This window comes from Strongylocentrotus purpuratus, unplaced genomic scaffold (assembly GCF_000002235.5).
Source record: "Strongylocentrotus purpuratus isolate Spur 01 unplaced genomic scaffold, Spur_5.0 spur5_scaffold_7, whole genome shotgun sequence".
NCBI lineage: Eukaryota > Metazoa > Echinodermata > Echinoidea > Camarodonta > Strongylocentrotidae > Strongylocentrotus > Strongylocentrotus purpuratus.
Window position 1 is genome coordinate 12,817,005 of NW_022145613.1, and position 26,001 is coordinate 12,843,005.

At 38.2% G+C, this 26,001-nt stretch overlaps 1 protein-coding gene across 1 annotated transcript; it reads right to left on the reverse strand.

Annotated features, from left to right (window-relative positions):
* Positions 1–2,569: 2,569 nt before the first annotated feature.
* Positions 2,570–26,001, reverse strand: LOC105439738. Its single transcript, XM_030974025.1, has 20 exons — positions 25,518–26,001; positions 21,054–21,326; positions 20,366–20,644; positions 19,325–19,570; positions 17,750–18,022; positions 17,217–17,462; positions 16,572–16,844; positions 16,039–16,284; positions 15,395–15,667; positions 14,862–15,107; positions 14,217–14,489; positions 13,684–13,929; positions 13,037–13,309; positions 11,837–12,070; positions 8,241–8,516; positions 6,044–6,171; positions 5,203–5,425; positions 3,626–3,701; positions 3,098–3,150; positions 2,570–2,793 (listed from the first exon to the last, which is right to left on the reverse strand). Exons 1-20 carry the CDS (start codon positions 25,999–26,001, stop codon positions 2,570–2,572), a joined length of 4,845 nt encoding a protein of 1,614 aa, XP_030829885.1.

The following is a 26,001-nucleotide window of genomic DNA, read 5'->3' on the forward strand; positions in this document are numbered from 1 at the left end:
CTGGAGAAAAAGTGCATATGGAGGGCTAAAAAAAAATATCGTAATAGGAATGATTGAAGAAAAAAAAGGCAAAATACTTTGGCCACGTTAAAAGACATCAGAGCCTCTTAAAAGATTTATTGCAAGGAAAAGTAAAAGGTAGAATACCAAGAGCGACACTTACTGTACTGGGGTGGCAGAAAACAGAAATGTATAGACAATTACAGCAATCAACCTTTGGGCTAGGAAAACATGCCTTTATAGATAGATTTCAATTACGGAATAACAAACCCTTTTTCATTTTCGGAATTAGAAACCTTGGGAAAGAAGTCATGAATCTATCTAGTGGGTCTTCCCAATCGACACCATGATATTTTATTGTACATGTATACTGTTGGTCATAAAGGTGGAATAATTATTGTTACCCCAATTAATGGAATGATTTTTACAATGATTTATCCCTAATAGATCTAGATAATAGTATACATTCTCAGATTTTATAGAATAATAAATTGTGAATGTTTGTTTTGCGTGACTGCTAAAGCATGCATATGCTGCTATGCTAATCAACAAGGGGACCTACGTCCTTCAGTCATAACTGACAGTAATGATAATTAATGCCTGATAAAAGGGCTCTTATATAGCACGTCGACACAGTTTTGATCCTGGGGGCTCATAGTAACGAGGCCATTGCTTAGCCACTGAATTATGATTGTACACAGCGGGGGCTACGATACGTCGCCGCCCCCACAAATACCAAAAAAAAAAACAAAAAAAATGCAATAAATTATCAATAATTAATTGCATTTTGCCCCGACCCCCAAAAATAAAAACCAATCCTCCATGTGGGCATACCTTGAACCATAATGCATGCCCCTACAGAGGAATTTTCCTGTTTGGGACCGGGGGAAAATGCAATGAATTATTGATCATATATTGCATTTTCTTTGTGTTTTTGTGTATGTATGGGGGCGGCGACGTACCCTAGCCTCCGCAGCGTACAGCCATGATTCAGTGGCTAAGCAATGGCTTCGTTAATGTGAGGCCCTAGAATAAAATCTATGTCGATCAGCTATATTAGTGCCCTTTTGTGAGGCATTAATCCTCATTACTGTCCGTTATGGCTTAAGGACGTAGGTCTCCTAGTTGATTAGCATAGTAGCACACACATGCTTTAGCAGTCACGCAAATCAAACACTCACAAATTATTATTCAATAAAATCTGAGAATATACAGGTATACTATTATTTAGATCTTTTAGGAATAAATCGTTGTCAAAATCATTCCATAAATTGGGGTAAAAATAATTATTCACCTTTATGACCAAGAGTAAGTATACAATCTATAGAGTCAGCGGGTCTACAGATAAATTTGTCCTCTGTAGTAATAAGTATCTCGAAGCGATATTCCATTCATTCGGTGATTACCATTCTGCAGAGGTTCGTGGCTCTGTAACATAAACAAATATTGACTACAAGTTAAGCAAGTTAATCATGTTAATCAATTTGATTTCTATTTTAGTAGATATATCTGAAACATTTTTTCTTTAGCTAGCAGTTAACCCAAATGATTGGCTACATCTAAAGAAACCTATATTATTAGAAAATAATACCAGCAAGAATAACAACAACAATTCAATTCAATTAATTCATTTTCCATTTTTAAACAATGCGAGTACTTGGGCAAACACAGCAATGTGTCGTCAGTCACATGTCTCCGTTGTATTACGCGCATGCAATGTTGGCGGGTACAGGAACCGGAAATCACTCCTTTGTACGCCTTCGCCGCAATTGGAAATACATGACAGCATGTCGGTAAAATATCCCGCTTTTAGCTTTTTGATCTGTGTGCACACTGATGAACAACCACATACACTTACCGGCGCACGTCTAGTGAAGGAGGGTCCGGTCTTAAAATTTTGGCTGGCCCTCCTCTGCTCTCGACTCTTGTACTGAGTAAATAAAGCCATGTCCCTGTCCATATTATCATTACGATGGGAGCGGTCCCGACTTCTGTCTTCGTGATGAGGAATTAGGTTTCCTGGTAAACAACAACGACAACAACAACTCCCGGTTGATATGTATGCAGGGAAATCTCAGTTACAAAGAAACCAAGTATGCCCTAAGAAATGTATAGTCTAACACTAAGTATTTTAAATGTATACCGAATTACCAACCAACTTACATGAACTCAACACACTAATTTTTATTTCAATATTGTCCGAATCAATGAGTAAGGCTAAATTTAAAAAAAACATGTTTAGCGTCCTACCTTTTTGAAAAATAGGAAGGAGGAGGCCCTTTTCCCCTTTGTTTTTCTTTCAAAATGGCCGCTCGGTACATTTTCCCTGACAGTCGGGCTAATTGTCAAAATGGCTGCCGGCAAACACAAACATAATTATGCAAATATAAAAATTAAAACAACCTCGTTGATTTTTTACTATCACAATATTTTGGACTGTAACAATAAACCATGAAAGGCTAAAACTAATTAAAAACCGGACTTTCGACTAATTATTTATTATTTATATATATATATATATGGTATATATATATATTTCAGGCCAAAACTTAAACTGTGAAGTGAATACTTATATGGAGAAAAATCCAAGCAACCAACCTCGTGACGACATCCGATGATTACCGTAATTGTAATCTCTAGTCTGAAACATAATTGTGGGCCTAGAATGGCCCCAGCTGCCTTGGTATTTCATCATCATTCTGTTTCTCAAAGCGAGCATGAAGATAACCACGGCAAGGATGAAGAAGAAAAATACAACTGATGTTGTTCCGATGATCACTGCAATAGAGGGTGCTGAGGGGAGAAAAGGAAGAATTTATCACATCTTTTTTTGAAAAAATGTTAAATTTATGAATATACTTGTAAACAATACAAGAATGTGTTGTTTTTTCATGAAACGCAGGTGGGAATAAATACTCAATCAAGATGAAAATAAAAAAATGTATTTTATCAAGATAGCTATGGTTCTAAAATTATCATGAATTGATTATTTCATCATGATATTAATAACAATAATGATGATAATAATAATGATAAAGAAAATAACAATAATTATTTAATTGATAGTAATGATAACAACTATACAAAATAAACTTACGTGTGCTGTTTGTGGATGTTTGACAGCGGTCCCCGGTCCAGCCCTCGGTACATCTAACGATTTAAAAAAAATCAGACGAATGTGTATAAAAAAAAAAGCAAAGCAATATAAATAACATGGTGCATCATCTTTGTATCGATGTCGATGACATGTCTCGTAATCCGATATATATTTGGATCACCGTTCACTTGATTTTTGACAGAACTTGCCAAAGTGTGAACGCTAAAAGTGTCCCTCAGATAATATCCCTGTACCACAGAATATTTTTCCACAGTTTTCTGTTTTTTATGTAGTTTATTCTAAGATTTCTAGTATAAAATTATGACGATTATTTGAAGAAAAAAAAAAGGCCGTCATGAAGCGAACTCAAAAAGAAAGGTCTTGTGTGTAATTTTTTTTTTTAATAGTTCACAGTTTAATCATTCCAAAATGTACATATGTTTCACAAAGCAGCACTCGTGGCAGGCCGGCTATTAAATGTACCAATATGCACTTGTGGCAAATAAAAGGTAAAAGTTGAGAACATACCTGCATCTTGCCCGTGATACATCACTTGTTATTATACAGGTACCGCCGTTTTCACAGGTCAAGTCTTCACAGGGGACTGCACACAATAGGAAAAAAATCGAGAACCAAAGTTATACGGATTCAATAATTATATGTAATTAAGACGTAAAAGACACTATTTTATCAAGAGTACTAAATCTATGGTCACAACAACTAAAAGTAGCCTGCTCGGGGCCGGGCGGCGAGTTTTGAGCCAATTTCGCCCGGGCACCGAGCGGCGGCCGCCCGCGCACCGCTTGTTTTTAGGGCATCGCTCGGTCGCTGCTAAAGATTTTAGCGCGGAGTTAAAATTCGCGCGGCGCCTGCTCACTTTCACTCGCCGCCCAAAGTACGCTCGGTGCCTGGGTGGTCGCCGGCCGGGCACCGACCTAATCGAGCGTTCGCCGTCGAGCGATTTAGGTCAAAAATCGAAGCCATTAGGTCAAAGGTTGCCAAGCAGTCGCCGCCCGGTCACCGCTGGGAGATCAGTCGGTCACTGGGCGGCGAGTCCAAAATCCGTCGGCAGCCTTTGACCTAGCGGCTTCGATTTTTGACCTAAATCGCTCGACGGCGACCACTCGATTAGGTCACTGCCCGAGCGTGGAACTCCCGGGCACCGAGCGTATTTTGGTGCCCCGCTGACCACTGGCCGGCCGCCGGGCAATTGTTTTAAAATCAGCCGGTGGCCGGTGGGAGACCGCTCCGGAATCGGAGGGTCATCAGTCGGTCACTGCGGGACGCCGCCCGGAGAAGCTCCCCGATTTCGCCCAGTTTTTACCTAAAATCGACCGGCGACCAACGGGAAATCGACAGGGCACCGCCCAGGCATCGCTGTGGTTCTACAGCCTGCTCTACTTCTCCAAAAATCGTTGGGCGATGCCGAGTGGTGACCGAGCAGGCTATAAATCGGTCGGTCGTCGTTCTGAATTGTGACCATAGCTTAAGCGTATAATGACGCCGAATGTGCAATGACTTTTGAAATAATAGGTAAAAAGGAAAATTGGGAATAATGTTTCATACAATAAGATATTTGGGAATTTATGAGAACTTTTGGTCAGGGGTAATTTATTATCAACAAAGAAGGTTTGATGGGCCTATTCTATGTAAAAATATGCACTGATGCTAGAAAGAAGTGGTCAACTTGACCCCCATCAACAACAATAATAATGGTAATTTCGGTCACTTTTTGGCCACAAAATTACCATTTGTATTGTCAGAATCAATTGATGGGTGGGTTCCGACATTAAAATTCAATATAAAAATGTGCCCTGATATCAAAACAATCAATCTCAATAAATGCATTTACACACTTCGGACCACTTTGTCATTTCGATCGGTGGCTAGTGATTTGGTTTAAAAATGTCGATGAGCGAGCTGAAAAATTGGCCTGTCGCGGCTTGCCGTTGGGGGCGTTGTCAATTGTGAATCCACCCTATTAAATTATTGGCGCATGAATTTAATGTCTCCTGACAATTCAATTTACTAACGCCTGGATGATAACGCAATCTCAATGTTAAACCGTGTGCAATAGGTCGCATATCGTTAAAAAAAAAACTCACATGAAATGTTGAACGCGGTGAGTGATGTAAGGAACAGTCCGGAACCGCTAGTGATCTCAGCATCAGATGTCAATGCGCTTCTAAAAATTTCATTAGCTTCCACTTCACTTATGCTCGATGTTGGATTGAAAATGAGAATGAAATTGGCAATGATACTTCCACTCCTGAAGGAGACGACTCGTGAGCCGATGAAACCCGATGTGTTTTGATATATCTCATCGAGCTGAGGAAAACAAGATGATGGGGTTGAGGAGAATAATGAGAGACGAAGACAATGCAAATAATTAATTTCATTGAGTGGAGTGGATTTCCCCAATGGAAATTAGTTGTGGACGTGTTATATACCAAAATATGTTCACTTAAGGATCTTTTGGTAAGACAGATGTGTTTGGTGGTCGCGCTTGAAGAGAGTAACATTCTTACCGTATATTTTATACAGTTTCATAATCAACCATAACAACAAAGGAGAAATTCATACTATATACATGTATTTCTATAAAACTCTGAACTTGGTTTGTATCAAAGGGGAAACACAGTGCTAAAAAAAATAGCCCCAGACAAACAAACCAACAAACTTTTGATCTTGAGGATTGTGAAAAATACAAAACGCACACAAACAAACACACGCACATGTACACACGCTCACACACACACACGCATATATATTGTATGACATATACTAGTCTAAAACATATTGTTTTCCATTAAAGTAAGTGAATCAAGATACGTAACATGCCCCTCCCCCTCCCCAAGGTGCAAACAACAAGAAAAGAAGAAACGAACCTTCACAGAATTCTTGTGGAAGAACTATCTTGAAGTTTATTTTATTTCGCTCTCTTACCTGTGCTTGGAGCTCCAATGCAACGTTTTTAAAAGTCGTAGTTGTGTCATCCAATAGGTCTTGCATAAACGTTGCTGTGGTACCATTAATTCTTGCCAGAATCACGTTTCCAGGCAGTGCATAATTTACTATTTCAAGAGAAGAAAACAAATCAAAAGAAAAAGATACTAAATGATCTAAATGACAAGCGACATTACAACAGCTCTTGACTTGAATTGACTTGAATTCGAATTTTCCGGTGCTATTTTTAAATTTTTAAATTCGTTATATGAAAACAGTATATACTCGGGCAATGTTGGATTTAAATCGATTCAGATAGAAATAACAATTTCAAGCGAAATAATTAAAATTAGTTTTGTTAAAATAGGCCCACCTCTTGTTTTAAACTTGATTTCTACGTCTTAAATGTACTGTGTCCTATTTGCAGGCCAAACAAAATTGAAAAGGTTAAATTCCAATGGCATTTTAAAGATAATATTAATTAGAACTTCCCTAAAAAAAAGGGGTGCTTGAAAATGTCTTTAAGAGGGAAAATGACGACTATTAGTTGTCGAATGGACTAAAGAGCTATACAGCCAGTAAAGTAATAGTCTGATTTTCACACCATTGTACCGAATGGTCGTACGTTTTATGCTGCGCAAATATTCAATCAGTTCAATTTGACCATTACAAGAAGTGGATTATTGATGTAGACAAAATATGCTCATGTACCCTTTACAGCTCATTTCATGTATGTTATTACCAAAGAAGGAAAAAAGCCAGTCAGTCACTCAATAGTGTATGACAGTAAGTAAACAGCAAGTAAACGGTTTCCTTGCATAATATGAATATTAGAACACTGCTAACGTTTAAACTTCACATACATACATGACATATTCATAATTCCTGCAAAGTTCTACATAATTTGATGTTGGCTGCAAAAGGGACATAGTATCTTTAAGGTGGGCAGAATTTTCAAAAAAAATTGTTTGTTTTTGTTTGTATTTAGTTTATTTAATGCAGACCATAACTTATTCTGTTCACTATATACATAACGTTTTAATCAAGCTTGTAAGTTCTTTTTCACTAGCCAGAGATATAGAGTATTTAAGATGCATTTTCTTTAAATATTGATATGATCATGGGCCCTACTACAGATGGACTAAAAATTAAAGTCTTTCTTTGACCACATCATGACCACCGCCACCTGATAATAGGGACTTTTAGATTTGCACAACGAGAACGTGGACTGCCACATGTGACATCCTTTGAAGGCAATGTGACGTTCTTTTAAGGCACTGCCAGTTCCTTAAAAGGACGTCAGATTGCCTTAAAAGGATGTCACACGTGGCAGTCCACGTTCTCGTCGTGCAAAGCTAAAAGTCCCGAATGTGTATGTTGATGAGGACATTCATTTGACGCGACAATGTTGATTATGTAATCACGCACCATCACAGACAAAAGAACCTTTCACATTTCTTCAGATTCTTTTCGCTGGGCCAGGGCCCAGAGTGTAGTTTCAGGAAAAATATCGTGATTTAAGACCAATTAGAGGAGCAGTGAACCCCAAAGTATGACAATTTGTGTGGTATTAGATTGATTATAAAAGAAGTGGACACTGGTGGGCATACATCTGGACTTGCCATACTTTCGAAGAACACATACTCTTTACTGTCCTATTACCTTCTATTCCTTGGAAATGGATAGGGTAAGTTTTAAAATGAAGTTTAAAATCATTGTGTTGCAGCCAAATTTACAGGTTTCTCTTGTAAATTACTTCTAATTTTCAATTGAAAACTTCATATACGTCAACATTGATACGTACGCCACAACTGCACATGCATTTCCGTGATTTTTTAGCGATTTAGTTTCTTTTGCGCAGGCATTTTGTAGAGTTCCAGTCACAGTTCTGTTTTTGTTATGGCTGACTGGCGGTGGTCGTGATGAGATCAAAGTTTGGAAGCATGTTTGGAATGTCATTATGATACTTTTGTCAGAGTCAGGTGCATGCATGTATTATGGAACCGATCAGTGTCCATTTGTAGTAGGTCCAATATGATAAGATAGATGTAGGTAAATGCATTTAAGTTCTGTGCACTAACTTCCAGTAGTGTGGGAAACATCTATTGAAAGACACAAATTAAAACACCCAACATTTTATCACCTTTTTACTTAATGGAGCTGTCTATTAAAAACCATTCATATGTAATAGATTCACCTGTTAGATTGCTTGTGACATTTAGAACAAACTCGATGGTTTTTGACAAGACTCCATCTGTTGCTTTAATCCTGATGTTGTTAACACCAGGCGACAGACCTGTTGGCTGAAATTCTTCCATTCCATTAACAACAATGGGGTCATATATGATGTCACCATAGAACGAGAAATTGTATGAGGTCAGGCCCTCGTTGAGGCGAACAGTGAAATATAGAAAGTATGTGTTTCTAACAGGAACAGCGAATGCCTGCAAAATCTCGACCGGCAACTCTCTCACTTCAGAGAAGAAAAACATGAGGAGAGATATAAAAAAAAATAGAATTAGGCTCAGAATCACTTGAAATATATCACAGATAAATAAATAAATGGATGAAAAATACAAATGAAATGAATATAATGTTATCAAATATGGTTTTGAATCTAATTTATTTTGGCGGGAAAGAATATTTCTAAAAAGAGATGGATTGACTAGCGTTTGCCTTAGCTAGCATTCTGACCAGTAATGTCACATCTTACCTTCTCTGCAATGTAAATTTATATATCCCACATTTGGAACTTTTTATTTCGTTACAGATATAAGATATACATACGTCATTTTATATATATATATATATATATACGCATTCACAGCGATTAGTTTTCCTCATATATATTAATTTTTCATGATGTATCAGCTCATTTATACAATGAATATTTGCATTACTGATGACAACATGAGGGCACTAACTATGCGCAGTGCACCTCTTGCACCATGTTTGTTTATGCCTCATACCTCAGTCACATTTGCCGCCGCGGCCGTGTGGTATAAACTTTCTACGACCCATAGCTATCATAAGGCCGACTCAGCATTGCCAGGGTCACATACGGTAGCGGTCCCATATATTAGGGTTGCCACACGGCGTATTCTGAATTTGTGGAGACAGAAAACCTGCGGCTGCCGTACGGCCTTTGAAGTGATGACGCATGGTCGCCTAAAGCTACCCTAGGGCGGCCGTAGAATTCCTGCAGCCGCCGCAATTTTGTAGGTTCTACAAAAGTCAATTTTAATTCATAAGGCCCTAGGGCAGCCGCATTGCAAACACAAGGCCTTCGTACGGCCGACGTATGGTCGCCGTGGAACTGCTCTGATGCCTAGATTACATTTGGCCTGCGATTAGTCTACGGAGCCCTATCCTGCCCGTATCCCCTTTTCCGTGTGGCCTCCATACGGCGGCAGAAGGCGGCCGTGAGATATCCGCGGCCTCTACGTTTTTGTTTTGCGGAGTTTGAAAAATCGTAAGCCCGTAGCCCGTAAACATGTCATATGTTGCATCGCATGATCCACGCACGGGCATCGCGCAAGCCTCTCGATGATCGTGCAGCAAACGCACGATTTTTCGGTGAACATGGGGAAGTGCTCGACCTCTGCACGGAAGCTACACGGGCTCCGTACGATTTCCCTGCCGAGGCTGCGCAGACTGCACGGGCGCGCTAGCGCATATTTTTTTTTTTACACAACTGTTTAGCCAGTTAAGTCAAATATACTGTGCGAACGACTGGAGAGTCTTTTGGATTGTTAGAGCTGTACAAACTCGCGCGTGCAGCTAGCAGATTGGCTACATTTATTAAGGTGTTTGAAGCCCTACACGATTCTTTTTTTCCCTTATGTATTTCTTTGTTTTTCCTTCAATTTATCCTCTTCTCTTTCGTCATGTTTTTCTTTGTTTTCTAGCTTCAATCTATTCTCTTCTCTTTCGTTATGTAGCGGTTATTGTATGCCCTATTTCTTTGTTCTTCCTTTAATCTACATCCTCTTCTCTTCCGTTATGTATTTCTTAGTTTTTCCTTTGATCTATCCCCTTCTCTTTCCTTATGTATTTTCTTGTTTTTCCTTCTTCATATCCTCTCCACTCTTCTCATGTATTTCTTCGTTTTCCCTTTTTTTATCATCTAGCCTTCCCTTGGACATGTACGTGCTTCCACATAATATTGTGCACACTATACTGCTGCTGTTGATTGTAAGTGTGCGTTAACGAATAGACTCTTTCACCAGAGCACTTCCATGATTTTACTTGGCGAAAATGGTCAAACAGGTGTGTACGCATCTTATTTTTTTTTTTACACAACTGTTTAGCCATTTTCGCGAACAAATTCCTAGAGGTGCTCTGGAAAAAGAGTCTAAGTCGTCAGCGCACACTTACAATCACTAGCAGTAACATGTGCAAGCACGTACGCCCAGGCAAGGGAACATGATAGAAACGGGGACACAAAAGGGGAAAAAAGAAATACATCAGGAGAGTGAAGAAGATATGGAGAAGGAAAACATAAGAAATGGACGGACTTAGGGATTAAAAACAAAGAACAAAATAATGAAAGAGAAAAGGATAGATTGAAGGAGAAATAAAGGGAAAAACAAAGAAATACATGACCAAAGAGGTAAGGATAGATTGAAGGACTCTAGCGAACGATTAAAGAAATACATAATGAAAAACAAACAAATACATAACGAAAGAGATGAGGATAGACTCAATGATTAAAACAAAGAAATACACAACGAAAGAGAAGAGGATAGACTCAATGATTAAAAGAAAGAAATACATAACGTAAGAGAAGAGGATAGAATCAACGATTAAAACAAAGAAATGCATAACGGAAGATAAGAGGATAGATTGAATGATTAAAACAAATAAATGCATAACAAAAGATAAGAGGATACACTCAACGATTAAAACAAAAAAATACATAACGAAAGAGAAGAGAATAGACTCAATGATAACAACAAAGAAATACATAACGAAAGAGAAGAGGGTAGATTCAATGATTAAGAAGAGGATAGACTTAATGATTAATACAAAGAAATACATGACGAAAGAGAAGAGGATAAACTCAAGGATAAAAACAAAGAAATACAAAGCAATCCAAAAATAATGATCGTGCAGCAAACACACGATTTTTAAGGTGAAGATGGAGGCAAAAACGCTTAAAAACGGCACGTCGGCTGCACGGTCATCGCGCCTTCTCCGCGCAACCTTTGCACGGAAGCTGCACGGGCTCTATCCGATTTCCATGCGGAGGCGGCGGAGACTGCATGGTTACTGCATTGAAGTTGCACGATTTCTGTACAATCTCCGAGCAGCCTCTGTACGGATTTGCCCCGGCCTGCCCATGAGGGCCAATACAAGAAATGGCACGATGCTCGTAGATAATGTAAACACAAACATCGTACGCCGTATCCTCCTACGATGCCTCCCAAATCACACGAAAAATCGTAGACTAATTTATCGTACGGCATTAGTTCACATTTGTCCCGGGCGTCGTACGATAAATTGGTCTACGATTTTCGTGCGATTTTGGGGGCATTGTATGAGATAACGGGCTACGATGTTTGTGTTTACGTTATCTACGAGCATCATGTCATTCCTTGTATTGGCCCTCGTGGGAAGGCCGAGGTCAATCCGTAAAGAGGCTGCTCAGAGATTGTACGGAAATCGTGCAATTTCAGTAACAATGGGAATGTCCGAAGTACCAAGCTACTACTAGGCATTTCCATTAACCAAATTTTTTACATGGGCAATGCAGAAAGCGTTATGTTAGAGTGTGTAATAATAAAAACTCACTTTGTATATCGATATAACAGATGGTGCTATTGATGTTTCCAGCTGAATCGGTGACAGTTGCTGATATTTCATTGACACCTGGATCTAATCTTTGACCCGGTTGCTGTGGAGCAAAATCAACCCGAAGTGACGGCAGCTCATCGACATTATCCAAAACAGTTGCGTCATAATTATGCACAACGTTACCAAACGGTACAGTAATGTTGGAACACGTTATAAACGGGGATTCAACATCTGTCAAAGTAAATCGATGAATATGATGCTGTTAATTTATATAAATTTTTCATGATATACCGAAAAGTATGATTGAATAATGCCATTTTTTGTGCCATATCTAGGATTAAAATCGATATGTATGAGTTGTGTACAAATGTGGCCTAGTGAATAAACCATCGTACTGTAGATCACAAGTTACGAGATTCTAATATCCCAGCATTAAAGCCTCGGTTACAAATGCCATTACGAACTGCTACGAACGCCGTACGATTTTCAGACAATGGAAATTCGGAAAGACAATGGAAAACGGGAAGATTCGTACGAACGCATCGTTCGTACGAACCTTTGTGACCGTAGCTTACGTTTTTTTTCCCACACGTTAGCCTAATATTGCCACTCTCCTCCCTGGTGTAAATATGTAACTTATATGTTTTAGTGCTTTTTACCTTGATGACTCGGATATGACGAGGATAATGAAGTCTAAGCACTATAAACATGACTGCGTGACGGATATGAACAGTCAACAAGTCGCTATTGTTATTAATATTAAGATACTACTACTACTAATAATAATGATAATAACTATTATCATTAGTGGTAGCAGTAGTACTATTAATATTATCATTATCATTTGTAGTATCGATGCCATTATTGTTATTACTATTATTATGTACCCTGTATGTAAAGTTAACAGCACAAAAATATCAATAAACACTTGGATGAAAATGAACATTGCGTGTGATATACCACAATACGTGGTAACGTATGAGACAACAAAAGGAAAAAATGCATTTGACAGAGCAACTTTATATTTGAATATTTTGTCTAATATCTTGTTGGCACTTATTATCAAATATTTATGAATTGGAAAATAAACTTATTTTCGTAATGACGATTCACTTCCTGTTTAAACGCATATTGCAATATCATTTATTCTGCTCTCTCAATATTCACCATATCTGTGAATGATATGACTTATATTACCTTGAATATTATATGTTCCTGCGCATGTCTTATTCAATACGTCATCATAGATAAGGGCAACTATTCCATGAGTTCCTATTGACACACTGCTTCCAAGTGGGGAACCTCCTAGTGTAAGATTAACCGATACACCATCTCCGTGATATCTGTAACTATCTACAGATTTGGTGACGTTATCTGCTCCGAAATCTAGGTTAAAGGTATACGTCGCTTGGTCCACATCTGTGCTTACATTGCGATTCAAGTCTGGACAGTTCACAGGCAGCTCGGTAACTGCATGTCAAGATAACATTGATAAAAAAAGACGGTTGGTAACTCGGTTTGTATAGGTAGATGTAAGAACAATTAAGTTTTCAAATTCTTAAGTTTTCGAAATTTGCGCAAAAAATTTCTACCAGTATGTAAAAAAAATCTTTTGCTAAATTCTAATTGAAGTTCCGATATCAGAAATGGGAAAATCTCAAGATTTGCAGTGCAACGTACTTTATCAGGGGGGAATTAGACCCTCCCGAATAACCAAGTGGGATTTTGCAAAATGTCGCGTAGCAGTTGCAAGTTCATCCAGTAACTGATTGTAACATCGCTAATAATTGCTTTATCACTGGACGAATCATAATCTTCATGGAACAAAGTCCCATAAGACCTACGTGTGTTCTGTACGTAGAATAGGCAGGATTCTGAGTTGTTAAATGCATCGACCGCAAACATTGTTACTTGTGTGTATGCTGGAGGAAACAGATCAACATCTAGTGTAACGTTATAAGTCACTCCATTCGGGTCAGTACTTGCATCTGTGTAGTTATAGGTTGTACCATTCGTCAATCCAGAAAAGGTGTTCGGTGACTCGGAAGGGAGAGTTACATTCAAACATGTCACAATTGGAGGATATGTGTCTAGAAGAAATGATAAAAGTGAATAAAAATTTAAATGAATCGAAAATGTTTCAATACACAAATTACAAAAAGATGTTTACATATGTTTCTATTTGGAATACAATAGGCAATGGATGTTTTAATTACCTATCTTTCTCCAAAAATCTTTGTGATTGTGTTAAAATGTGTTAAAAGAATCATTCTCGATCTTTAGCCCATGAAAATGAGATGCACCTAAGAAGCTTATGGGTAAACGTAAACAAACATATTCAGAAAAACACTGGCGTGAATATATCTATTCATAGTACCTTCGACAACGGAGGTCCCCGTGCATGTCTTATTCAATACGTCATCATAGATGAGGGCAACCACTTCGTGGGTTCCTATGTACACACTGCTCCCAAGTGGGGAACCTCCTAGTGTAAGATTAACCGATACAATATCTCCGTGATATCCGTAACTATCTACAGATTTGGTGACGTTATCTGCTCCGAAATCTAGGCTAAAGGTATACGTCGCTTGGTCCACGTCTGTGCTTACATTGCGATTCAAGTCTGGACAGTTCGCAGGCAGCTCGCTAACTGCATGTCAAGATAACATTGATAATAAAAGAAGGTTGGTAACTCGGTTTGTATAGGTAGATGTAAGAAAAATACAGTTTTCAAATTCTTAAGTTTTCGAAATTTGCGCAAAAACTGTCTACTTTTATGTAAGAAATTCTTTTGCTAAATTGTAATTCAAGTACCGATATCAGAAATGTGAGAATCTCAAGATTTGAAGTGCAACGTACTTTATCAGGGGGGAATTAGACCTCCCGAATAACCCAGTGGGATTTGGGAAAATGTCGCGTAGCAGTTGCAAGTTCATTCAGTAACTGATTGTAACATCGCTAATAATTGCTTTATCACTGGACGAATAATACTCTTCATGGAACAAAGTCCCATAAGACTTACGTGTGTTCTGTACGTAGAATAGGCAGGATTCTGAGTTGTTAAATGCATCGACCGCAAACATTGTTACTGGTGTGTATCCTGGAGGAAACAGATCAACACCTAGTGTAACGTTATAAGTCACTCCATTTGGGTCAGTACTTGCATCTGTGTAGTTATAGGTTGTACCATTCGTCAATCCAGAAAAGGTGTTCGGTGACTCGGAAGGGAGAGTTACATTCAAACATGTCACAATTGGAGGATATGTGTCTAGAAGAAATGATAAAAGTGAATAAAAATTTAAATGAATCGAAAATGTTTCAATACACAAATTACAAAAAGATGTTTACCTTTGTTTCTATTTGGAATACAATAGGCAATGGATGTTTTAATTACCTATATTTCTCCAAAAATCTTTGTGATTGTGTTAAAATGTGTTAAAAGAATCATTCTCGATCTTTAGCCCATGAAAATGAGATGCACCTAAGAAGCTTATGGGTAAACGTAAACAAACATATTCAGAAAAACACTGGCGTGAATATATCTATTCATAGTACCTTCGACAACGGAGGTCCCCGTGCATGTCTTATTCAATACGTCATCATAGATTAGGGCAACCACTTCGTGGGTTCCTATGTACACACTGCTTCCAAGTGGGGAACCTCCTAGTGTAAGATTAACCGATACACCATCTCCGTGATATCTGTAACTATCTACAGATTTGGTGACGTTATCTGCTCCGAAATCTAGGTTAAAGGTATACGTCGCTTGGTCCACATCTGTGCTTACATTGCGATTCAAGTCTGGACAGTTCACAGGCAGCTCGCTAACTGCATGTCAAGATAACATTGATAATAAAAGAAGGTTGGTAACTCGGTTTGTATAGGTAGATGTAAGAACAATTAAGTTTTCAAATTCTTAAGTTTTCGAAATTTGCGCAAAAACTGTCTACTTTTATGTAAGAAATTCTTTTGCTAAATTGTAATTCAAGTACCGATATCAGAAATGGGAAAATCTCAAGATTTGAAGTGCAACGTACTTTATCAGGGGGGAATTAGACCTCCCGAATAACCCAGTGGGATTTGGGAAAATGTCGCGTAGCAGTTGCAAGTTCATTCAGTAACTGATTGTAACATCGCTAATAATTGCTTTATCACTGACGAATAATACTCTTCATGGAACAAAGTCCCATAAGACCTACGTGTGTTCTGTACGTAGAATAGGCAGGATTCTGAGTTGTTAAATGCATCGACCGCAAACATTGTAACTGGTGTGTATCCTGGAGGAAACAGATCAACACCTAGTGTAACGTTATAAGTCACTCCATTCGGGTCAGTACTTGCATCTGTGTAGTTATAGGTTGTACCATTCGTCAATCCAGAAAAGGTGTTCGGTGACTCGGAAGGGAGAGTTACATTCAAACATGTCACAATTGGAGGATATGTGTCTAGAAGAAATGATAAAAGTGAATAAAAATTTAAATGAATCGAAAATGTTTCAATACACAAATTACAAAAAGATGTTTACCTTTGTTTCTATTTGGAATACAATAGGCAATGGATGTTTTAATTACCTATATTTCTCCAAAAATCTTTGTGATTGTGTTAAAATGTGTTAAAAGAATCATTCTCGATCTTTAGCCCATGAAAATGAGATGCACCTAAGAAGCTTATGGGTAAACGTAAACAAACATATTCAGAAAAACACTGGCGTGAATATATCTATTCATAGTACCTTCGACAACGGAGGACCCCGTGCATGTCTTATTCAATACGTCATCATAGATTAGGGCAACCACTTCGTGGGTTCCTATGTACACACTGCTTCCAAGTGGGGAACCTCCTAGTGTAAGATTAACCGATACACCATCTCCGTGATATCTGTAACTATCTACAGATTTGGTGACGTTATCTGCTCCGAAATCTAGGTTAAAGGTATACGTCGCTTGGTCCACATCTGTGCTTACATTGCGATTCAAGTCTGGACAGTTCACAGGCAGCTCGCTAACTGCATGTCAAGATAACATTGATAATAAAAGAAGGTTGGTAACTCGGTTTGTATAGGTAGATGTAAGAACAATTAAGTTTTCAAATTCTTAAGTTTTCGAAATTTGCGCAAAAACTGTCTACTTTTATGTAAGAAATTCTTTTGCTAAATTGTAATTCAAGTACCGATATCAGAAATGGGAAAATCTCAAGATTTGAAGTGCAACGTACTTTATCAGGGGGGAATTAGACCCTCCCGAATAACCAAGTGGGATTTGGGAAAATGTCGCGTAGCAGTTGCAAGTTCATTCAGTAACTGATTGTAACATCGCTAATAATTGCTTTATCACTGACGAATAATACTCTTCATGGAACAAAGTCCCATAAGACCTACGTGTGTTCTGTACGTAGAATAGGCAGGATTCTGAGTTGTTAAATGCATCGACCGCAAACATTGTAACTGGTGTGTATCCTGGAGGAAACAGATCAACACCTAGTGTAACGTTATAAGTCACTCCATTCGGGTCAGTACTTGCATCTGTGTAGTTATAGGTTGTACCATTCGTCAATCCAGAAAAGGTGTTCGGTGACTCGGAAGGGAGAGTTACATTCAAACATGTCACAATTGGAGGATATGTGTCTAGAAGAAATGATAAAAGTGAATAAAAATTTAAATGAATCGAAAATGTTTCAATACACAAATTACAAAAAGATGTTTACCTTTGTTTCTATTTGGAATACAATAGGCAATGGATGTTTTAATTACCTATATTTCTCCAAAAATCTTTGTGATTGTGTTAAAATGTGTTAAAAGAATCATTCTCGATCTTTAGCCCATGAAAATGAGATGCACCTAAGAAGCTTATGGGTAAACGTAAACAAACATATTCAGAAAAACACTGGCGTGAATATATCTATTCATAGTACCTTCGACAACGGAGGACCCCGTGCATGTCTTATTCAATACGTCATCATAGATTAGGGCAACCACTTCGTGGGTTCCTATGTACACACTGCTTCCAAGTGGGGAACCTCCTAGTGTAAGATTAACCGATACACCATCTCCGTGATATCTGTAACTATCTACAGATTTGGTGACGTTATCTGCTCCGAAATCTAGGCTAAAGGTATACGTCGCTTGGTCCACGTCTGTGCTTACATTGCGATTCAAGTCTGGACAGTTCGCAGGCAGCTCGCTAACTGCATGTCAAGATAACATTGATAATAAAAGAAGGTTGGTAACTCGGTTTGTATAGGTAGATGTAAGAAAAATACAGTTTTCAAATTCTTAAGTTTTCGAAATTTGCGCAAAAACTGTCTACTTTTACACTGTCGCTCATAAAGGTGGAATATTTTTTTTTTATCCCAATTTATGGAATTATTTTAAAAATAATTTAAAAATAGTAGATCTAGATAATAGTATACATTCTCAGATTTTATTGAATAGTAATTTGCCAATGTGTGTTTTGAGTGATTGCTAAAGCATGTGTATGCTACTATGCTTATCATCTAGGGGACCTATGCCCTTAAGTCATAAATGACAGTAATGAGGATTAATGCCCCACAAAAGGGCACTAATATAGCACATCAACACGGTTTTGATCCTGGGGCCTCACAGTTACGAGGCCATTGCTTTGTCATTGAACCATGACTGTACGCAGCGGGGGCTAGGGTAGGGGGCAGTTTCCATAAATAAAATAAAAAACAGAAAATGCAATAAATTTTCAATAATTTATTGCATTTTACCCCGGTTCCCAACATAAAAAATCTTCTGTGTGCCCATGCCTTCAGCCATAATGCATGGCCGTCCAGAGGATTATTTTATGTTGGGGACCGGGGTAAAATACAATAAATTATTGAAAATTTATTGCATTTTTTTTTTTTTTTTAAATTTCTGGAAACTGCCCCCTACCCTAGCCCCCGCTGCGTACAGTCATGGTTCAATGACAAAACAATAGCCTCGTAACTGTGAGGCCCCAGGATCAAAACCGTGTCGATATCCTATATTAGTGCCCTTTTGTGGGGCATTAATCCTCATTACTGTAATTTATGACTGAAGGGCGTAGGTCCCCTAGTAAATAAGCATAGTAGCATACACATGCTTTAGCAGTCCCGCAAAACACACATTGGCAAATTATTATTCAATAAAATCTGAGAATGTATACTTTTATGTAGATCTATTATTTTTAAATAATTTTTAAAATAATTCCATAAATTGGGGTAAAACTAAAATATTCCACCTTTATGAGCGACAGTGTATGTAAGAAATTCTTTTGCTAAATTGTAATTCAAGTACCGATATCAGAAATGGGAAAATCTCAAGATTTGCAGTGCAACGTACTTTATCAGGGGGAATTAGACATCCCAAATAATCCAGTGGGATTTTGGAAAATGTCGCGTAGCAGTTGCAAGTTCATTCAGTAACTGATTGTAACATCGCTAATAATTGCTTTATCACTGACGAATAATAATCTTCATGGAACAAAGTCCCATAAGACCTACGTGTGTTCTGTACGTAGAATAGGCAGGATTTTGAGTTGTTAAATGCATCGACCGCAAACATTGTTACTGGTGTGTATCCTGGAGGAAACAGATCAACATCTAGTGTAACGTTATAAGTCACTCCATTCGGGTCAGTACTTGCATCTGTGTAGTTATAGGTTGTACCATTCGTCAATCCAGAAAAGGTGTTCGGTGACTCGGAAGGGAGAGTTACATTCAAACATGTCACAATAGGAGGATATGTGTCTAGAAGAAATGATAAAAGTGAATAAAAATGTAAATGAATCGAAAATGTTTCAATACACAAATTACAAAAAGATGTTTATATATGTTTCTATTTAGAATACAATAGGCAATGGATGTTTTAATTACGTATATTTCTTAACTTCTTTGTGATCGTGTTAAAGGTAATACAAAGTTTTGGGAAATTTTCAAAATTGGGTGGATAGTGATTCTTTAAAATCTTGATATATTTGGATGCCCCTGTGGATGTATTATAATTACTAGAAAATTTAGCTCCTAAAACACTTTCGCTTTTGAGAAAAATTTAATATATAATAATTAACCGGTTCTCCCGATAAATTTTGATAAACTAGAAATAGCGCCTACGGCCGTTCAATGGTAGCTGACACAATGAAAATCTCAGAATATGTAGTTGTGATATATAATTTCCGAACGGGAATAGCTAATCGGTCAATTTTTGTCAAAAAAAACATGTTTTATAGCTTAAATACTATCTTGACCTTGAGAGGGAGCTATACAACATACAGAGTGTATTATTCATAATTTCATAACTTTAGACTCGATTTCAACCGCGACAACGATCACTAAATATTGAAGGATCGCATATGCTTCCATTTATGTTCATTTGAACCAAATTCATGACCCCTTATCAAAACTTTGTATTACCTTTAAAATATGTTAAAAGAATCATTCTCGATCTTTACCCCATGAAAATGAGGTGCACCTAAGACGCTTATGGGTAAACGTAAACAAACATGTTCAAAACAACATTGGCGTGAATAGATCTATTCATAGTACCTTCGACAACAGAGGTCCCCGTGCATGTCTTATTCAATACGTCATCATAGATGAGGGCAACCACTTCATGGGTTCCTATTGACACACTGCTTCCAAGTGGGGAACCTCCTAGAGTAAGATTAACCGATACACCATCTCCGTGATATCTGTAACTATCTACAGATTTGGTGACGTTATCTGCTCCGAAATCTGAGTTAAACTTGAAGGTATACGTCGCTTGGTCCACATCTGTGCTTAAATTGCGATTCAAGTCTGGACAGTTCACGGGCAGCTCGGTAACTGTAATGTCAATAAAAAATTGAATGAAATGAAAAGCGGAAATTAATCATACATTCTTAAAGAGAGACTCAATGTACACATAGAGGATCTTAAAAAAGTTAATATGAAATCACTTAAAATAGCAAGTAGTGAAAGTCATCAACAGATTATATAGCCAGGTCAATTTTACTCTTTTACCTTATTGAGACATAATTAGTTGAAAGAGAAAGCGTTAAAATTCTTACGTTGGACCCTTTCTGTTGAAACTTTTTTTAATGTGTTTACTTCCAAGATTGTCTAAACTAAATCTTCAGTGTCAGTTCTGCAAAAAAGCAAAGGAGAGTACGGGCCGAATCATTTAACTTAAAAAATGCACACATATTTACGCACGCATGTACATCAGATAACATGAAAATCAGAGAATACTTGCGTGTGTTCTCTACGTGGAATAGACAGGATGCCGAGTTGTTACAAACGTCGATTGCAAACATTGTTACAGGGGTGTAACCTGGTGCATATAGGTCTCCCGATATTCCAATGGTTACATTATAGGTTACATCACTGAGACTCGGATTGGCATCCGTGTATGTAAAATTATAACCACGAGTCAGCCCAAAGAAGGTATTGGGTTCGGTGATTGGGAGACTAATATTCGAACACGTCACGTCCGGAGGATCCTTATCAGGGCCTTCATCACAACGATCTTTAAATGAAAGAAATGAGAGATACTATCTTTAAACATTTGTATAAATACTTTAACATATAATTACTGATTAACGACGATTGAAAACTTATTAAACATAGTTTCCTGGACTCACTAATGTCCATTGCACTCAAGGCCTCATTTGCTGACGCAACCACAGGGACTGATGTAGTCCTGCTTCTGTACCGTTTCCGTGTAGAGCGCCCAATCAGCTGATAAGATAACACCCTCCACGTTGAAAGTAGACGTAGCCATTCCTCTTAATCGTGTGGACGGAAACTTGGGAGATTAATGCGCAATCAGTAGAGAGACCGCACTGTCTGTGGGATCGATGCGTGTGATAGAAGAATAAAAACAAAGGACGGACTGAATCTGGACTAGGGCTGATGCGGCCTTTGACGTGTTCGTGAACGTGCTAAAAGTAACCGGCATGCAAACATATCTTCTTCTTTTTTTTTTATTACTTGAGCATTTAAATTACACATTTTAATAACACAACCGAAATCGACGACTCATGTGTAAAGATGTTGGTTGACACCAGTTTTTATAATGCCCTTTTCGGCCATTATCAAATGTTACATTTATCCCCGAAAAAGGCCTACTAAACGCAATTTTCCTTCGTCCCTCCATGTGACATGAATGTGAGTAATGTTAACTTGGTGATCCAAGATCGCGAAATACATTTCCCGACACCATTACATTGAATCTACAATGTGAATACGATTTTTGTTTTTTTTGTTTGTTGCATTTACATAATTTTTATAGAAAATGAAATTGAGTCATATTGCTCCGGGAATAGGGAATTGCTCAAAACCTGCATAGATGGCGCCTCACAGGCAGCACGTCTTTATGTTGAGCTCTCTCTTTACATGACTTTGCACCGTATTTTCATCGCTTTTCCTACATCTTTAAGTCTCAGATGCTGAGAATTCTACTACTGTATATGAACTGATATATCTGGACCATGTAAGTTATGTAAAAGATTGTTTATCAACGTTTATGAGTGTTTTGACTTTTTTGGTGTACGCCATTGACTTTATACATTGTACTCTACACGACCATCTTGCGATACCAGCACGACACTGTACAGTACTTTCAAATTTCCCGCTGGTCACTCAGCCTTGAACATGTTGAAAAGACAATGGACGTATGTGAATAGCGTGTGGTTGGGTGAACGCTATCATGTGGAATGCAACTTTCGTTCTCCTATTGCCTGTGTGTATTTGCCTAGGGGTATATTTCCTATATGAACACAACGTAGCAACACAAAGTAATTAACCCTACTCCACATCTAGAAAAGTATGCCTTCGCCATCTTAAGTACCTTAAGCATCCAATACTTTACTATACCAATGGCGAGTCTTCCTTCCAGATTGAACTCCTTTCATGTGGTGATATCAACCCCAACATGGGCCCTTCATTAGATTTTCGCCATGACAACCACTGCAACAAGGATTCTTTTATCCGATACTCAATTTCCGAACTTTACAATTTGCGACCGTTATGTAACAGTAACAGTGTTCTTACTCAAACACGGAAACATACACGTCATCGAGGAAAACGGGGAGGCATCAGAAAGCAACGCCATCGTTCTTTTCCAATTTCAATTCCGGTTCGCATCCGACCTCGACTACCACCTCGACGTTGTAGGGAGGAATCTTTACCTGCCTGCTTGATTAAAGTTGACGTAATACCACAGTCTTGCATTTCGCCTAAAAAGTATGATACTCCAGTTGTCCTTTTATCTAATTGCAGATCTCTAAGGAATAAATATGAGGATTTAGTTGTAGTGGATGATGTCAATAATGTTGATGCCATAGCTGTCACCGAAACATGGTACAATTATGATATCCCACTGGAAATGTTTGCAGTGCCCGGTTTTTCGCTCTTCTCCAAACCGAGGGAAGACCGTTCAGGTGGAGGGGTAGCCCTTTACGCCAAACATTATCTTCAGGCAAGCATCCTTGACGTCCCGATACCTGACGGAGTTGAAGCATTATGGATACACATGAGGCCACCACGGTTACCGCGAATTGTAGCTAGCCTGATCGTCTGTGTCATCTACATCCCTCCGAGAACCCCTAATGCACACCTTTATACTGATCATCTATTTACTGCAATTGACAGCCTGCTTGTTAGATACCCTGAAGCTGGCATCTCAATTTTAGGGGATTTTAACGATTTCGACACCCAGCCAATCTTAAACGTTGGTGGCTTTAAACAAGTTGTTACTCAAGCTACAAGGGGTGAGAACATGCTGGACAAAATAATAATCAATAATAGTTCTTTGTACAAAGAGGTTAATATTTTGTCTCCTATTAGTACAAGTGATCATAATTGTGTTATATGGTTGCCTCGTAACAGGTCTGATTACAAACAGAACTAGATTTGTAATACTTGTTTGGAACAAGTATAGATGGGCTGTTCCAACTAAAGTTTGAGACAAAATGAAGGGCACACGTGAGATAGCTAATTGTCTCAGCTACAACATACTCAAAGTTCAGCGTAAACGAGGCTAAAACGACGGAGATATTGCTCGCGAAAGATGGGAATGTAGAATCGAGTTTTGAGAAAAAATCATGTCCTATATAGAGAATACACGCAAAATGTGAAAAATTGACATGCCTCCTTTAATTGCAAAAATACGCCATGATGCCTTTGTCAAAATGATATAGTAGAACTTTGTTTGTAGAAAATTGTCTCAGCTAGAATATATCGAAATTTGGAAGAAAATCGATCAATATTTGTCAGAGATACAATCAATTTTCCATAAATATGCTGATGTCATAATATGCAAACTAAAATTTTGAGTTCGGAGGCCATTGTAATGACGTCATGAGTTAATTGAGGGTCAAATGAGACATTAAATCATATCTCCAATTCATACTCTATTTAAATATTTAAAAAAAATTGGGGTCACCTTGCATCCTAAAGAGCTACAATGGATTTTGTATAGGCATGTTTTTGCCCATTATGCTATGTATTACAAGAGCTCGCGCGCACGGAAATTTATGTTAAACGGTCGATCATTCCGTTATTAATGGTCATAAAGAGAAAAACATGGTATCAATTTGTTTGTAAAAATATGTGGAATATTATGAAAGAAAAAAAATGGTGATTCTATGTTGTGTAATAATTTGACGCGCGCATGCGCGTGTGCGCGATTTTTTATAAAATGCTTAGAATGACCTTAAACGTATGCAACATGATTTTGAGACGATTTTGAGCATTTTAAAATTTTGCGCGCGCATTGAAGCGCGGACGTACGCGCACGCGCGCGTTATTTGACCTTCAATTGACCGGACGGATATTGACCTTGATCATGATAAATATGAATGAGAAATAACTTTTGGTTATAAAGATATGATCATGTGTTGATTTCCGTAAAATTTTACAAAATGGCGCCTAGATGACGTCATCAGTAAAGGTCAATGTTGAAAACGTTTTTGTGATTTGTACATATGCCTATACATATGTGTGCCAAATTTGAAGGCATTTGATTGAGCCATTTTCAAGTAATCGTGCTTACAAAAAAGTGGTTAGAAATAAGAAAAAGATATAAATAAAGGCAATTTTAACGAAATTATAAGGTGGTCTGTACGATATACAGCCCACCTGATAAATAATAAATAAATAAAGGCAATTCTAACGAAATTATAAGGTGGTCTGTACGTTATACAGCCCACCTGAAAATTTTAAATCAAAGAAGGTCATCCGCCCACTAAAGAGTAGTGGGATGCGAAGTTTCGGCAATTGGATTGTTCATTATGACTGGAATAATGTTTACTGTAAAATGACATACATAACAAATGCCAAGTTAGATACAGTACAACATCATTTGAATATGTTTTTACCAGCCAAAGAGATTCAGTGTTATGAAATAGGCCTGTTTACTAATGTATTCACGGACCTTTAAATTTGCACACGGTTGTAAGCTCTGGCAAACAAACCGAGCGCAGTGTCTGCTACGGCCCTGCTACACACACTTTGTATACGGCGATGTGGGGAATGCGAGGAAAAAAAGGCTGATCATCGTCCTAATAAACTTCGTTTAAAACTGTTTGTTTTCCAACCTTAGGGTATATAATTAAAATAAATATAGTTTTTCTCAGTTGTACATGACAAATCTTCGATTTTATTTTCCGAAATCCGACGAAATATCGCAAAAATGGGAGGTAAGCATTGCTGTTACGGCACGTGTAACAGCGATTCGCGGTACGCAGACAGACCCCATATGAATGGACTTCATTGAACTTCATTTGCTCCACATTCCCGTCAGCAAATAGACGATAGTCCTCAAACGATTTATATGCTTTGAGTTTCTTTCTGTCGTAGTCAGTTCTATTTACTATCAGGTAGTTGAAAATGTCGTATAATCCGAAATCTGGTATACTTTCAAAGTTCTCGGTGTAGCCGGTGATTTTCATTGGGTCGTCGAACGAGCACCCCGCACGCTCCAACTTCTCCCGCAGCGACCGTGCGGAGTCGAAGCTCGCAAGGTCCGGGTCTTGGGGCAAAGCGATATCGGCCACAGCAGTCGCAAGTTGAACTAGTTTCTGTTTGTTGTACCCTGATGTCGTAACTCCTCTCTTTCTTAAATAATCGGTGAGCTCCTTCACTGTCCACTGCGAAAACGGCTTGCTGGAACTACAACTCGATGTCGAAGGCGATGCCAT

Coding starts and splice junctions, on each gene's coding strand:
- LOC105439738 (XM_030974025.1), bottom strand. CDS start 26,001: ATGGCATCGCCTTCGACATCGAGTTGTAGTTCCAGCAAGCCGTTTTCG. Junction 15,668..16,038: donor ATTCTACGTACAGAACACAC/GTAGGTCTTATG, acceptor CTTGACATGCAG/TTAGCGAGCTGCCTGTGAAC. Junction 13,310..13,683: donor ATTCTACGTACAGAACACAC/GTAGGTCTTATG, acceptor CTTGACATGCAG/TTACCGAGCTGCCTGTGAAC.